The 17333-nt window shown below is 42.6% G+C and overlaps 1 protein-coding gene across 4 annotated transcripts in view; it reads right to left on the reverse strand.

Moving 5' to 3' along the window:
* The window catches only part of LOC133557723 (uncharacterized), a 42382-nt gene extending 41572 nt beyond the window's left edge, over positions 1-810 (reverse strand). For all 4 annotated transcript variants that reach the window (XM_061908448.1, XM_061908447.1, XM_061908446.1 and 1 more), the window contains exon 1: positions 674-810. In XM_061908448.1, coding sequence (XP_061764432.1) covers positions 674-728 — 55 coding nt within the window. In that variant the 5' untranslated portion in view covers positions 729-810. The remainder of the gene's footprint in view (positions 1-673) is intronic.
* Between the last annotated feature and the right edge of the window lie 16523 nt (positions 811-17333).

Genomic DNA, 17333 nt, shown 5'->3' on the forward strand with positions numbered 1-17333 from the left:
TCTACCCCAGGGCAGCTGTGGCTACAGATGTAGCTTACCACCACCAGGTGTGAATGAATGATGGGTTCCCACTTCTCTGTGAGCGCTTTGAGTATCTAACAATAGAAAAGAACGATATAAATCTAGTAGTTCATAATTATTATTATTATTATTATTATAAACACTGGACTGACAAGTGTTTCCAACGCAACAGTCCCACCATGATTGCTCCCGCCCAGCCAGCCAGCCTCAGACGCTTTCTCCACGGCAGCAAAATGAGCTTTTCGTGTCCTTTTCCAGCTTTTTTCGCACAGGTGTGTGCGCGTGCACGTCGCAGCCTGCATGTGACTCATCCTCAAAGTCATGCTGGTTGTGTGCGTGTGCACGCGCGCGTGCGTGTGTCTCCAGTTAATGACGTGTCAGTGTGACGCAAGGCAAACACGCGGGAAGGTGACGTTTTGAGAATAAGGGGGGGGCAATGACCTTAAGTTGTATGTCACGCACGCGCACACTCCCATTAGTCGCGCACATGCACACGCACGGCGTCATAGTAACCCAAACACACATGCAAGCCCCCGAAAAGGCACAAACGTAGCACAGGGGGGTGGGGGGTGGGGGGGTATCATCACGTGACTGCTGCATGCTCGTCTCTCACACACATTCGCGCGCACGCACGCACACACACGTGTCTTACTGATGGTTCTGGATCCGATGCAGCCCATGATGTCTCCGCCAGGCTCAGACCACATCCATCTTCTTCATCTTCTTCTTCTTCCTCCTCCTCCTCCTCCTCCTCCTCCTCTTCTTCCGCCGCGACTGGGAGACGGCGAGCGTCCGTCCGTGCGCGCGTCGCGCGTCCACGCCTTCTCTGCCGTCACAAGCCCTCCCGCCCGCGCACGCGCGGTGCTGCGACGGAAAAGCGGGGCGCCGGGTGGGTCACGGTGGCGACAAATTCCCCCGTAAGTAGTGCGGAAATGTGGACGAGATGACGTGACGTCATTATTAGGAGGGTAACCATAGCAACAAAATGACCATAAAGTTAGTATAAAGTTTTAAAGGCCTACTGAAACCCACTACTACCCACCACGCAGTCTGATCGTTTATATATCCATCCATTTCCTACCGCTTATTCCCTTTTGGGGTCGCGGGGGGCACTGGCGCCTATCTCAGCTACAATCGGGCGGAAGGCGGGGTACACCCTGGACAAGTCGCCACCTCATCGCAGGGCCAACACAGATAGACAGACAACATTCACACTCACATTCACACACTAGGGACCATTTAGTGTTGCCAATCAACCTATCCCCAGGTGCATGTTTTTGGAGGTGGGAGGAAGCCGGAGTACCCGGAGGGAACCCACGCATTCACGGGGAGAACATGCAAACTCCACACAGAAAGATCCCGAGCCTGGATTTGAACCCAGGACTGCAGGACCTTCGTATTGTGAGGCGTTTATATATCAATGATGAAATATTAACATTGCAATACATGCATATACGGCCTTTTTAGTTTACTAAATTGCAATTTTGAATTTCCCAGGAGTTTCTTCTTGAAAACGTCGCGTAATGATGACGTTTACATGTGACGTCACGGGCTGTCAGGAAATATGAGCGCTGCACACACACAGCTAAAAGTCGTCTGCTTTAACGGCATAATTACACAGTATTTTGGACATCTGTGTTACTGAGTCTTTTGCAATTTGTTCCATTAATATTGGAGAAGTCACATTAGAAAGATGAAGTTGGGAAGGTTTATCCTTTAGCCACACAAACACACGGTGATTCCTTGTTTAAAATTCCTGGAGGTGAAACTTAATTATGGATCAGAGCGCAGTCATGCGAACATGAATCAAGACGGAATGTCAACCAGCAGGTTTTGGTGAGAAAATTGTGGTTAAAAAGTCAGTTCTTACCGGAGAAAAGCTGAGCTTGTGCCGTCCATAGCTGCCGTCGACTCCCCTGAGACACTGCGCGTCAAGACACCCGTGGAGACACCCTTCCGACTTTCAGGTACTATTAAACTCACTAAAACACTAGCAACACAATAGAAAGATAAGGGATTTCCCAGGATTTTCCTAGTAAATGTGTCTAAAAACATCTGAATCCGTCCCAATGCAATCGCGTTTTTTTTTTCTTTTCTAGTCCGTCGCTATGAATATCCTCAAACACGAATCTTTCATCCTCTCCCAAATTAATGGGGAAATTGTCGTTTTTTTCGGTCCGAATAGCACTTTTTGTTGGAGGCTCCCATCATTAAAAACAATGTGAATATGTGAGGAGCCATCAAACATGTGACATCATCGTCTGCGACTTCCGGTAGAGGCAGGGCTTTTCTCTTAGCACCGAAAGTTGCAAACTTTATCGTGGATGTTTTCTACTAAATCATTTCAGCAAAAATATGGCAATATCGCAAAATAATCAAGTATGACACATAGAATGGACCTGCTATCCCCGTTTAAATAAGAAAATCTCATTTCAGTAGGCCTTTAATGAGCTGTAGTCAGCATGTAACCTTGTGCAGTGAGCACGTCGGGCCACTAGTGGGCACTCTTTTTTTTTTCAACCATACAAGCTAATGCTAACAATGTTTGCTCAAAGTGTGAGGACAGTGAGGTCTTCTTCAGGGGGAGGAGGAAGGACAAGGAGACTTGTTAGTATTCTAAGAGATGAGCGAGGGGCTGACAATTGGGAGAAATGTTTCCGCACACCAAGACAAACACACAAACTATTTATAGATGTGTGTGTGTGCATGTGTGTGATTGCACAGCTGGTTGGACGCACGTCTAAGCGAGTGCGTCAGAGGACGAATGAGGACAGAGACGAGGAAGACGAACAAGGCGGGAAGACGCCCGGCCAGCGTCCTCCAAGCGTCACGTTGGCGTTGTAGTTACGTAACGACGCTTGTGTCCATTGTCCAGGTCAAAGCGTTGTCTCCCTCGAGTGACCCGGTCGCCGTGGTTACAGTGTCTAACAAACGTGGTCGTGTGACCAGCAAACAAACGGTCGTCCATCACGGCAGTAGTCCACTCGAGGGAACTCACGGCGGCGGCAAAATTAGCGTTGTTTGCTCACCTCCCAGGTGCGTTTTTGTCTTTATGTGTGGCGCCGACGACGAGGCCGTCAGCTCGTTAAAGAAACACTGTGACTTGCTGCGTCTCCATTGGTGTACTTCTGTACTTACCGTATTTCCTTGAATTGCCGCAGGGCATATAGTATATGCCTGCCTTGAATTACTGCCGGGTCAAACTCCCTTTGCAAAATAATTTGCGCATGCTTAGTATTACCGCCTGGTCAAACTCGGGACGTCACGAGTGACACTTCCCCTGTCATCCTTTTCAAAATGGAGGAGGCTGATTTCAATACCGGTAATTTGAAATCGGATAAAAAGGAAGAAGATTAGGAGCTATTCAGTAGGATTTAAGGTCCAAGCTTACATCACACTCAAATTTTTACTGCATGCATTTGGTAAGTGCCGGAGTGAGAAGAGGTTTTAAAATAATTAGCGCATGCTTACTTTTACTGCATGCCTTTGGTAAGCGCAGGAGTGAGAAGATGTTTTAAATTAATTAGCGCCCCGGCGGCAATTAAGGAAATACGGTACTTAGCATTTTGAAGAACACTCAAATGGGCGCCATCTTGGCAATGTAGCCAAAGAGTGGTTGCAATTTATCGTTGATAAGCAGAGGAGAACAGGACAAATAATTACAGTTATGGGAAGTGTGCTAGAACAATAATATCCTGGGGACAGCACTATACCGTCAACATTTGGCGCACTCAGGAACTACAAATGTGGTCAAAAGTTTACATACAGGTGCTGGTCATATAATTAGAATATCATGAAAAAGTTGATTTATTTCATTAATTCCATTTAGAAAGTCAAACTTGTAGAATGTATACATTCATTCCAAACAGACTGATACATTTCAAGTGTTTTTGGCCAAAAAGGAGATGATTATAGCTGACAACCAATGAAAACCCTAAATTCAACATCTCAGAAAATTAGAATATGGTGAAAAGGTCAGATATTGAAGACACCTGATGCCACACTCTAATTAGCTAACTAACTCAAAACACCTGGAAAAACCTTTAAATGGTCTCTCGTTTTGATTCTGTATGACACACAATCATGGGGAAGACTGTTGACTTGACAACTGTCGAGAAGATGACCATTGATACTTTAAAGAAGGAGGGCAAGACACAAAAGGTCAATGCCAAAGAGGTTGGATGTTCCCAGAGCCCTGTGTCCAAGCACATTAATAGAGAGGCGAAGGGAAGACAAAGATGTGGTAGAAAAAGCAAGAGGGATAACCGCGCCCTGGAGAAGATTGTCAAACAAAACCGATTCAAAAATGTGGGGGAGATCCACAAAGAGTGGACTGCAGCTGGAGTCAGTGCTTCAAGAACCACCACGCACCGACGTATGCAAGATATGGGCTTCAGCTGTCGCATTCCTTGTGTAAAGCCACTCTTGAATAAGAGACAACGTCAAAAGCGTCTCGCCTGGGCTCAAGACAAAAAGGACTCGACTGCTGCTGAGTGGTCCAAAGTTATGTTTTCAGATGAAAGTAAATTTTGTATCTCCTTTGGAAATCAAGGTCCCAGAGTCTGACAGAAGACAGGAGAGGCACGGAATCCACGTTGCCTGAAGTCCAGTGTCAAATTTCCACAATCGGTAATGGTCTGAGGTGCCATGTCATCTGCTGGTGTTGGTCCACTGTGTTTCCTGAGGTCAAGGGTCAATGCAGCAGTCTACCAGGAAGTTTTAGAACACCTTATGCTGACTGCCGCGGACCAATTTTATGGAGGTGAAAATTTCATTTTCCAACATGACTTGTCACTTGCACACAGTGCCAAATCTACCAGTACCTGGTTTAAGGACCATGGTATCCCTGTTCTTGATTGGCCTGCAAACTCACCTGACCTTAACCCCATAGAAAACCTATGGGGTATTGTGAAGCGGAAGATACGAGATGCCAGACCCAACAATGCTGAAGAGCTGAAAGCCACTATTAAAGCAACCTGGGCTCTCATAACACCTGAGGAGTGCAACAGACTGGTGGACTCCATGCCACGCCGTATTGCTGCAGCAATTCAGGCAAAAGGAGCTGCAACTAAGTATTGATTGCCGTACATGCTGAAACTTTCCATGTTCATACTTTTCAGTTGGCCCACATTTCAAAAAAATATATTTTTGGGTACTAGTCGTAACTAATATTTTAATTTTCTGAGATACTGAATTTGGGATTTTCAGTAATTGTCAGTACTAATCATCAACATTTAAAGAAATAAACATTTCAAATATATCACTGTGTGTAATGAATTGATATAATATGTAAGTTTCACGTTCTGAATATAATTACTGAAATAAATCAACTTTTTCATGATATTCTAATAATACGAACAGCACCTGTACACTTGTGAAAGACAGGATGATGTGGCTGTCTTGATTTTCCAATAATTTCTCCAACTCCTTATTGCAGTGAAACTTGCCAAGGGACATGTAAGCAAATATTAACATTGCTGTATGTATACTTTTGACCCAGGAGATTTGGAAACATTTTCAGTAGACCCATAATAAATTAGTTTGAAAAAAATTCATGAATGTTTTTTGTGACAAACAAGTATGTGCTCCAATCACTCTATCACAAAAAAATAAGAGTTGTAGAATGTATTGGAAACTCAAGACAGCCATGACATTATGTTCTTTACAAGTGTATGTAGACTTCTGGCCAAGACTGTATGTACACAGTGTACGTGGTATGCTTACTGAAGTGTAAGTATAGAAGTGCAGAAACTAAAAGAAAAGCCTTGAGTGCACTCACTCAGATGTTGCACTTGAAACTGTCAAGATGTCAAGTGTGCAGTGATGGACTCTTACCACCCTCAGCGATCGCCATCTTGGCTGATGAGGAGAGGGTCTAACTCAAATGGTTGCAATTCCCAAAAAGGGGACAAGAAGATTTCCAGTCCTTCCCAGTAAGAGCGCAGCCACAGTACAGGTTTGAAACAGCACTATGCCCTCAGAAAATACAACCCCAAGAATGACTAAATTTTGAGGGAAATAATAGAATCACCTTGTAAAATTTAATTTCCAAAGCTAACACCTGCATCTGTTCATGAGTCGGCAGTTAAAAAGGAGTGTTCACACTTTGGAGAGCTGTTGCAGCAGGTGGATTAACATGAATCATTTCTCCAATTTGAGAGATGTCAGACATAGGATTATCAAACTTTTTTAAGAAGGTATATCATCATGCAATATTGCAAAAGATGTTGATTGTTCACAGTCAGCTGTGTCCAAAATCTGGACCAAGTACAAACAACATGGGAAGGTTGTAAAAGGCAAGCATACTGTTTATTATTCATATATTTACTGTTTATTTATTTTATATGTTTACTTTACTTTTTATTCATAGAAGTGGCTGGTTGTATCCACTGCTTTAATGTCTGTCATGTCCTTTGTATTCTTTGATGTTTGATGTGAGAGGGATATGTACTATGGCTATGAGTTGTTGTTGTTTTTTTTCCTTGGCATCAGTCCAGGGCCCAGGCTTAGACCGATTTTTTTATTTTACCTGTTTACCTTGTTTACCTGTATCTTATCTTTTTTGTAAGGGGCGCTGGAAGCCGGCAGACCCGTCAGCGATCTTGTTCTGTCTCCCTGTAATGTTTGTCTGATCTTGAATGGGATTGTGCTGAACATTTTAATTTTCCTGAAGGAACTCTGAAGGAATAAATAAACTACTATCTAATCTAATCTAATCTACTAGTAGACCAAGGAAAACATTAATGCATCACTACAGAAAATTTAAAGCATGATGTCTTAAAAACAGAAAATGCACAGCAAAACAAATGACGAACAAATGGGCGGAAACTAAAATCATCGTCTGTGACTAAATTCTTAGAACTCTTAGCAAGCGCATAAAGAAAATTAGATTTAAAGCTTAACAAAAGCAGTCATTAACAGCTAAACTTAAAAAAGAAGCTCCTGATTGGCTAAGGAAAAGTAAACTACCAATAAAGGTGACACTTTAAACACGAAAACACCACGCTGCAATCGCTGCTTTAAAACCTGCCTCGTCAAAGGTGGCATTAAAGTATTACAATCTTTGCTTCAAACTTAAGTAAACATTTTAATAACAATTAGGGGACCTTGCACAATAAGTATACAGGTACCATACTTAAACAGCTGCTTTGCTGTGCACATACAAATATGAATACGCGCACACATCTGGCTTGTTGCTAATTATTAGTACAGTCAAAACCGCCTCCGTACAGTAGCACAAAGGATAGGATAGGATAGGTCTTTATGTTCATCGCATAAGTACAACGAAACTTTGTTTTCAGCACAAACCTGTTCAAGATTAGACAAACAAACTAATGCAAGTGAAATCGCTGAATTTTGTGACAAATTCCTAATATTTGTGTTTTATCTTTTATCAATTACGCCAAATAGCGAAACTGAAACTGCTTCTGTCAGGACATGAGCTCGAGAAATTAATTCACGCCTTTATCTCGAATCGTTTAGACAACTGCAATGCCCTGTATGTAGGCATTAGCCAGGCTTCCCTCGCCCGCCTGCAGCTCGTGCAGAACTCCTCTGCTCGTCTGCTAACACAGACTCGCAGACGTGAGCACATCACCCCTATATTAGCGTCCCTTCACTGGCTCCCTGTGCGTTATCGAATCAATTTTAAACTCCTTCTATTTGCTTTTAAATGTCTAAACAACCTGGCGCCAACATATCTCTCCGACCTCCTTCAGCCTTACTGCCCCACCCGATCCCTAAGATCAGCCGATCAGCTTCTACTGACGGTCCCTGACACAAGGCTGAAGCTTAGAGGTGACAGAGCTTTCGCTGCTGCTGCTCCCAAGCTCTGGAACGACCTACCTCTGAGTGTTAGACAAGCCTCCTCTCTTCCTGTTTTTAAATCTCTCTTAAAAACATACTTTTATTCTTTGGCTTTTAACACTGAGTGATATCCATCCTGCAATGGCGCCCCATTATACACCTGCTGTGAACCTGTTTTTATGTTTTTATGTTTTATTTATTTATTTTTTATCATGTTTTGTTTGTGTGGTTTTGTTTGCTCGGTTCTCGTATTATCTTTTAACCTGCCCATTGTACAGCACTTTGGCTACCCTGTTGTAAATTTAAATGTGCTTTATAAATAAAGTTGATTTGATTTGATTTGATTTGATTTGATTTATCTTTAACAATGTGTGCTTTACCTGCCACATGACTTATCTGTGTAGCTTTAGCTGTATTATTTTTTAGTATTTACTAAAGATTGTATTTGTCTCAAAGCACAGACCAAGTGTGGCAACCATAAATCATGAAGCATTTAATACAATGGCAGTAAATTATCACCTGATCCTAAATTATGGCAGACCATATTTCATAAAGGACAACTTACAAATCTATACAACTGCAATAAGAACAGCCTAGTGTGTTTAATGACTTTTAATTTTTATTTTAATCTTCTAAAGTTGTTATTTGAGTGCAATAAGAAAAATATGTTTAATGTATCATAAAATTGTCTGTTAAAATGAAGTAAATAATGACATTTGTTTACGGTTCCTTTATTTGGAAAAGTATTGATATACATTTTGGTACCGGTATCAAAATATTGGTATTGGGACAACTCTAGAATGAGATGATGACATAATTTCTCAAGACGATAATGCATTTTGCCGCAGAGCAAACACTGCAGTTTGTTTTTCTGCTCTGCTGTCATTTACCTGCTTCCTTTTCAGCATTAGTTATTGGGGTTTCGAGTTGGAGCCATTCTCTCACAGCTGCTGCCTATTTGGTTGTGGCCTATCTAAGCTCAGCTACCAATCCTCTCATTGCCAGTTGATTGTTCGATGTTTCACTCTCGCCAAGGAAGTTTTCCACTCACTTGGATCCTTCTTGTGTTCCTTGCTTCCTGTTTGCTCCCAGACATCTACAAAGTCCAGTGTTTTTTTCCCTGGTAGTTGTACTGACTTTTTATCCACTCCTTGTCAAGTGTGTTTTGTGTTTGTTTCCGCTACTATTTGAGTGCGCTTTTTATTATTCATTTAGATTTTCGTTTTGGAACATGTGCACTGTGCACGGAGGTCCCAGTCCGGCTCAACCGTTTCTAACAGAATCAGCCGGCCAACATAGATCCCGCAGAGTTTGAACATTCCAGTTTTGCTCTAAAGAACGGTGGCAACTGGTCGGGAACCACGATCAGCTGTTGCGCCACATGGCAGACGCCATCACCACACCATCCACTGATGTAGGAACGTCTTACCAGCGCTTAGATCTAGCTAATGCTCCTACTAACCCGGGTGGCTTCCCTTCCGGGGCGGTAGCCATCATTTCTACGCCAACAGCGACCCCTCACGCTCCTCGGGAACCAACATTTAACATTCCCCCCACTTCTCCGGTGAGTCTGGCTCGTATGAGCAGTTTCTTCATCAATCTTCTTTAGTTTTTGACCAGCAGCCCTGTTCCTATTCATCAGACCAGCCCAAAATAGCCTTAACATGAGTTTATGGTCCGATAATACTCGGTGATGGCAGCAAATAAAACTCGGCTGGCGTACATGTCTCAGCATACATTTTCTTAAGTGACATGAAAAACATTTTTGACCATCCACCTAAGGGCAAGGAGGCAGACAGATTTTAAACAGGGAAAGTTCTCCGTGGTTACTTTTTCTATTGACCTCAGTATTTTAGAAGCCGAGAGGGGATTTGGCGACACTGCCCTTTGTAGTATGTTTTAAAAAGGGCTTAAGCGCTGCATTAAAAATTAACTGGCTGCCCGTGACGAGATTGCCTTGCTAGATGAATTTATTAATCTGGCAGTTTGCCTAGACAATAAACTCCATGAATTAATTGAAAAAAAACAGAGGAGGAAGGCAGATTGCCTAAAAGGGCGATACCAACGTCAACCGGGTTTGACTCTGTCATCGATCCTCACGGCACTGCCATCCCAGCGTGAGCCACACACTGTTTGTGGCCGCCCAGAGATTCTGTTAGCTCGCAATGGGTTGGGATATCAAGGTTTTCGCCATTGCCTGCGCCATCTGTGCCAGAGGCAAGGCTTCCCACCACCACCATGATCCCACATTGCGCTGGACTTTATCACAGACCAACCAGCATCGCGTGGTAACTGTGTTCATCCTCAATGTGGTGGACTGCTTCTCCAAGATGACACACATCATTGCCCTGTTAAAGTTGCTGTCATACCCAATGACTGCCCAGCTACTCATCAAACATATTTTCCGGATTCATGACATCCTTGTGCACTTTGTGTCGGACAGGGGGCCCCAGTTCACATTTCAAGTCTGGAGGGCCTTTTGCAAGGTATTGGGCGCATGGGGGAACCTCTCATCTGGACATCACCCTCAGACAAACGGACGGACAAAGCAGGCAAACCAAGACTTGGAGTCGCCTCTCTGCTGCGTACGCCGGCGACACCCTCCTTCCAGGTCCTCCCACCTCCGCTGGATGGAATACGCCACAACTCCTTCGTCTCCTCTGCAACAGGTATCCATCCATTCATCCATTTTCTAACGCTTGTCTCTTTTGGGGTTGTGGGGGGTACTGGAGCCTATCTCAGTTGCATTCGAGCGGAAGGCAATGTACACTCTGGACAAGTCGCCACCTCATCGCAGGGGCAACACAGATAGACGGACAACCTTCACACTCACATTCACACACTGGGGCCCATTTAGTGTTGCCAATCAACCTATCCCCAGGTGCATGTCTTTGGAAGTGGGAGGAAGCCGGAGGGAACCCACGCTGTCACGGGGAGAACATGCAAACTCCACACAGAAAGATCCCGAGCCCGGGATTGAACTCAGGACTACTCAGGACCTTCGTATTGTGAGGCACAGGCACTAACCCCTGTCCCAACGTGCTGCCCGGCCACAGGTATGTCACCCTTCAAATCCAACTATGGTTACCAGCCCCTTTTGTTTCAAAGGTCTCAATTCCGTCCATCCACCTCGTGTGCTGTGCTGCCTATTCCAAATTACTGCTTAGGGCCGCAAGCTGGCGGATTGTCATAAAATTCTGTCACCCAAATAGAACCCTTTAAAGGAGGTATGGCTTTCATCACGTGACTTACCTTTGGCTGGTGTCTCCATGAAGCTGTCTCCTAGATTCGTTGGGCCGTTTAAGATTGTCAAGATCATCATTTCCGCTGCTGTGAAGCTCCTGTTTTTTCTCTCGATCATTCGGAATTCGAATAGTCCATGTGTCCAACATCAAGCCTTTAACTTTAAGCCCCCTACGTCCTCCATCGGCGCCTCCTCCTCCGCGCATGATCGATGGGCTCCCAGCTTACTCTGTGAAGGTCTTTTTAGACTCCAAAAGGCCTCAATCCTAATTAACCAGGTAGACCGCCAGGAGTCTCTGTATAAGAGGGGGGGTTACTGTGGTGTGTATTTCTGCTCTGCCGCCGCCAATCTGCTTTCCTTTGCAGCACCTGTTTTCGGAGTTTCGGGTAGAGCCACTCTTGCACACCTGCAGCTTATTTGAATCTGGTCTACTTTAAACTCACCTGCCAGTCTTATAATTGCCAGTTGATTTTTCGATGTTTCGCTTTCACCAAGGACGTTTTCCACTCGTTTGGCTACTTCCAGTGTGCATCACCTGTTGGCTTCCAGACCTTTACCTGTGGCTCTGCCCTTTTATTTGCACCGACTTTTTCTGTTCCTTTTTTTGTAACCAGTCTCTCTCAGCATCGAGGTCCAACTCTGGCTCAGCCGTTCCTAACAAAAAACGGAAGACTTTCCTTGACGAAAAAAAACATAAGATCAATGTCATTACCTGCCAGTGTCTGGAAAATCACTTTGAAATGTGTAGGTTTTTTATACTTTTTACTCGTTACTTTCTCAAAAAATGTAATTGAACTTATAATGGAATTACTCTTTAACTGATTTAATAAATTATTAGGGAAGATAAATAATTTGTTATTTAATACATCAAACTTTAAATGTCTGGCTAATACAGTTGAGAGATGTTTCATGAGAAGAGTGTGTGTGTGTGTGTGTGTGTGTGTATGTGTGTGCGTGTGTGTGTGTGCGTGTGCGTGTGTGTGTGTGTGTGTGTGTGTGTGTGTGTGTGTGTGTGTGTGTGTGTGCCTTTAAGAGGCACACACACTGTTGCCAAGTTAGATGTGATGTCAGCAAGAACACCCTCAGAACAGCATTTTAGCTCAGCGGTGTTTCTTCGCTTAGCAGCGGCAGTTTGCTGGCAGTGATAATGAGTTCACTGGATTGTGTTAGCGCTAGTCAATAAAAAGATTGAATGTGTTTTGATGGCAGTCTTATCTATTTGTCCACAAACAAAATATTGTAGGATTGCAAGTTTTGTCACTTCAATCATTATTTAATCCTACTCCATTTCAGATCATAGGAATTTTATCCCATTTCTTTGTTCTCTGTTTGTAATAGAACAGTGAACAAATAAATAATATACCATATTAAGTAAACAAATATTAAATACATAATCTTTATTGAAAAAAAGGGTTCAAGATGTTCACCATAAATGTTCTTCTTTGTACTTTGTAAACACTTATAGTTTGAACAAGCTCTTAAACTGAATCATATTGGTGCTTTGTTAATTTTACAAATGTCATTTAAATAGAGATTAAACAATGTTGGTCCAAGTATAGATCACTGAGGTCCACCACAAAACATTTTCAGCTCCGTAGAAGTGTGTTCGCCTATCTTCACGTATTGCTTCCTGTTGGTTAAGTAGCTTCTAACCCAGTTCAAGACCAACACTCTGATTCCATACCTTACTAATTTGTTTATTAAGATGTTATGATTAATTTTTTCAAATGCTTTTGTCAAATCCATAAACACTTCAGCAGCACATTTTTTGCTATCCATTGCATTGGTTATCTCTTCCGTTTTTTCGATTAATGCCATTGATGTTGAGATGGGTTCGATCCTGCGCTCGGGATCTTTCTGTGTGGAGTTTGCATGTTCTCCCCGTGAATGCGTGGGTTCCCTCCGGGTACTCCGGCTTCCTCCCACCTCCTAAGACATGCACCTGGGGATTGGTTGATTGACAACACTAAATTGGCCCTAGTGTGTGAATGTGAGTGTGAATGTTGTCTGTTTATCTGCTTTGGCCCAGCGATGAGGTGGGGACTTGTCCAGGGTGTACGCCGCCCTACGCCCGATTGTAGCTGAGATAGGCTCCAGCACCCCCCCGACCCTTAAAGGGATAAGCGGTAGAAAATGGATGGATGGATGTTGAGATGTTGGCTCTGTATCCGTATTGGTTGTTTTTGAGTGTTTATTTGTATTCATAAATTTGGACAATTTGTTGTTTTATCAAACTTTTGCTATTTTCATTTTATCTGGGAATTTGCCTGTTTGAAATGATAGGTTGCTAATATATGTTAAAGTTTCTGAAATCTCTTCAATTACCTTTTTTATTGTTTCCATATAAATTCTGTTACAATCAGTTGAGGTCTTGGATTTAATTTTTTTTTACAATATTGATTATTTCATCTTTTGTCACGCCTTCGAGGAACATAGAGTTTGTATTTCTGTCCATCACAGACACTGACTCAGGATCTGGAATATCATCCTTCGGGTTTGGTCCAATGTTCACAAAGTACTTATTGAAGCTTTCGCCTACTTCGTTCCTATTGTCATTTTATACATTTCCACCTGAGAAGTATTTAGGATAGTTCTTTTTAGCACAATTTTTAATAATGCTATTTAAGATGCCCCATGTTGCTATCATTTTGTTTTTGTTCTGGTCCAATAATTGACTGTAATATTATTTTTCACGGGCTTCACGGTGGAAGAGGGGTTAGTGCATCTGCCTCACGATACGAAGGTCCTGAGTAGTCAGGGTTCAATCCCGGGCTCAGGATCTTTCTGTGTGGAGTTTGCATGTTCTCCCCGTGAATGCGTGGGTTCCCTCCGGGTACTCCGGCTTCCTCCCACCTCCAAAGACATGCACCTGGGAATAGGTTGATTGGCAACACTAAATTGGCCCTAGTGTGTGAATGTGAGTGTGAATGTTGTCTCTCTATCTGTGTTGGCCCTACGATGAGGTGGTGACTTGTCCAGGGCATACCCCGCCTTCCGCCTGATTGTAGCTGAGATAGGCACCAGCGCCCCCGCGACGCCAAAGGGAATAAGCGGTAGGAAATGGATGGATGGATGGATTATTTTTTACATGTTAGTCGTATGCCAGTTAACTTGTTCTTACACATTTTGTATTTGTTTTCTGCCTCTGTAGATATTTGATTTATAAATGTTCTATATAATGTATTCTTCTTGTTGCAATCATTTTTCAGTCCTTTTGTCATCCATGGTTGATTATTTTTATTTTACTTCTTACTAAGTTATTTCAATGAACAGTGTTTGTCATAAAGTATCTCGAAGGTATTTAAAAAAAAATACAATATACATTATCTACATCATTTTCACTGTAAAATTGTCCCAACTTTGATCTCTCTGATCATTCTGGAAAGCTGTCATACTTTGTTTTGTACATTTTCTTCAAAATGTATTTTTGTTATCAATGTTCCATTTCTTGTAGTTTCGCTTATAGATTATGAAAACTGGCAGATGATCACTGATGTCGGATATTAGCAGGTATTATTATCAAAATCGTTAGTAAAAAATGTATCAACTGTCCTGAGACTCTGCTTGGCCTTGGATTTTAGATATAAACTCAGGCTATACATTGTGTCAATAAAGTCGTCTATGGGCTTTGGTTTGTTTGGGTTCAAGAGGTCAATGTTGAAGTCTCCAAATAAAAAAAACATGTTTTGACTGGTTTCAGTAAAATTTGCCTTAATCCAGTTCTGAAACGTATCAATGTTTGACTTCGATGATCTATATTCAACTGTTCAGTACTTTTTGTTTTTTTTCATGACATATTTCAATGGGTATACATTCTAAGATATAATGAATAGTTAATTACATATTTCTTACCACTTTGTAGTTTAGGTTCTTCATCACGTACACAGCTACTCCCACTTTGTTCTTGTTTCTGTTGATGCAATTTAGTTCATATCCTTCCAGATCAAAATCCATTTCTTTTTTTAGCATCCATCCGTGTTTCTGAGATGCACTAAATTGCCAAAAGTATTTGGCCACCCATACAAATTATTAGAATCAGGTGTCCTAATCACCTGGCACGGCCACAGAAGTATAAAATCATGCACTTAGGCATGGAAACTGGCTCTACAAACATTTGTTAAAGAATGGATCGCTCTCAGGAGCTCTGAGATTTCCAGCGTGGAACTATCATAGAATGCCAGCTGTGCAACAAATCCAGTCGTGAAATTCCCTTGCTCCTAAATATTCCAAAGTCAACTGTTGGCTTTCCATCCATCAATTTTCTACCGCTTATTCCCTTTGGGGTCGCGGGGGGGCGCTGGTGCCTATCTCAGCTACAATCGGACGGAAGGCGGTGTACACCCTGGATAGGTCACTACCTCATCGCAGGGCCAACTGTTGGCTTTATTATAAGAAAATGGAAGCGTTTGGGAACAACAGCAACTCAGCCACAAAGAGGTAGGCCACGTAAACTGACAGAGAGGGGTCAGCAGATGCTGAAGCGCATAGTGCAAAGACTTTCTGCACAGTCAGTTGCTACAGAGCTCCAAACTTCATGTGAACTTCCAATTAGCCCACATACAGTATGCAGAGAGCTTCATGGAATGGGTTTCCATGGCCGAACAGCTGCATCTAAGCCAAAGATCACCAAGTCCAATGCAAAGCGCCGGATGCAGTGGTGTAAAGCACGTCGCTACTGGACACTAGAGCAGTGGGAGACGCCTTCTCTGAAATGATGAATCAGGCTTTTCCATCTGGCAATCGGATGGATGAGTCTTGGTTTGGAGGTTGCCAGGTGAACAGTACATTTTGGACTGCATTGTACCAAGTGTGAAATTTGCTGGAGGAGGAATTATGGTGTGGGGTTGTTTTTCAGGAGTTGGGCTTTGCCCCTTCGTTCCAGTAAAGGTAACTTAGGATGCTCCAAGATACCAAAACATTTTGGACAATTCCATGCTCCCAACCTTGTGGGAACAGTTTGGATCGGGCCCCTTCCTTTTCCAACATGTCTGTGCACCAGTGCACAAAGCAAGTTTCATAAATACATGAATGACAGAGTCTGGTGTGGATGAACTTGACTGGCCTGCACAGAGTCCTGACCTGAACCCAATATAATCAATAAATCAATCAATCAATCAATGTTTATTCATATAGTCCTAAATCACAAATGTCTCAAAGGGCTAGAACACCTTTGGGATTGATTCAGCTTAGTGGCCTTGAGGTAGGTTGTGAGTTCAAACCCCGGCCGAGTCATACTAAAGACTATAAAAATGGGACTCATTACCTCCCTGCTTGGCACTCAGGATCAAAGGTTGGAATTGGGGGTTAAATCACCAAAATTATTCCCGGGCGCGGCCACCGCTGCTGCTCACTGCTGTTTTCACCTCCCAGGGGGTGTGGGTGATGGGTCAAATGCAGAGGATAATCCCACCACACATAGTGTGTGTGTGACAATCATTGGTACTTTAACTTTTTAACTTTAATTAGAACAGAGACTGAGAGCCAGGCCTTCTTGACCAACATCAGTGTGTGACCTCACCAATACGCTTTTGAAAGAATGGTCAAAATTTCCTATGAACACACTCCGCAACCTTGTGGACAGCCTTCCCAGAAAAGTGGAAGGCTGGACCGACACCATTTTGAACCCTATGGGTTAGGAATGGGATGGCACTTCAAGTTCGTATGTGAGTCAAGGCAGGTAGCCAAATACCTTTGGCAATATAGTGTATCACTAACTTTGAAGGGTCCATTGAATTGTTCAAAAAAAAATGCTTCACGTTTTTGTAGTTTGCATACAAACTTTTGCTGTTTGAATAAATAATCGAGAGTTTGTTGTCTATTTTAATCTTTCCGTTATATTGTTTGTCTGTATGATAAAAAACAATTATTCCTGGTGTGAAAGAAAACATTTGTATCTGGATTTATATCCTTATCTAACTGTTGTAATCTATACTGCTGAAGTTTTTCAGTTCCTTACTTTTCTGTTCACCAATCATTTGTGTTGCTCTCTGAATGTCTGTAAGTGGAAATGAATGTGCACCTGAGCAAAGATCTTCTAGTTCCGTAATCCCTTGGAGCGTTGTAATTTTGTAGTCAATGTTTGTTTTCCATCAGACTCCATTATCGTTGTTGTTGTAGTTGCTGGGAGTTCTGATATTGGCCCGGATCCTTGATGTCTTTAAAGGCCTACTGAAATGAGATGTTCTTATTTATACGGGGATAGCAAGTCCATTCTATGTGTCATACTTGATCATTTTGCAATATTGCCATATTTTTGCTGAAA

Source organism: Nerophis ophidion, linkage group LG08, assembly GCF_033978795.1.
Source record: "Nerophis ophidion isolate RoL-2023_Sa linkage group LG08, RoL_Noph_v1.0, whole genome shotgun sequence".
NCBI classification, from domain to species: Eukaryota; Metazoa; Chordata; class Actinopteri; order Syngnathiformes; family Syngnathidae; genus Nerophis; species Nerophis ophidion.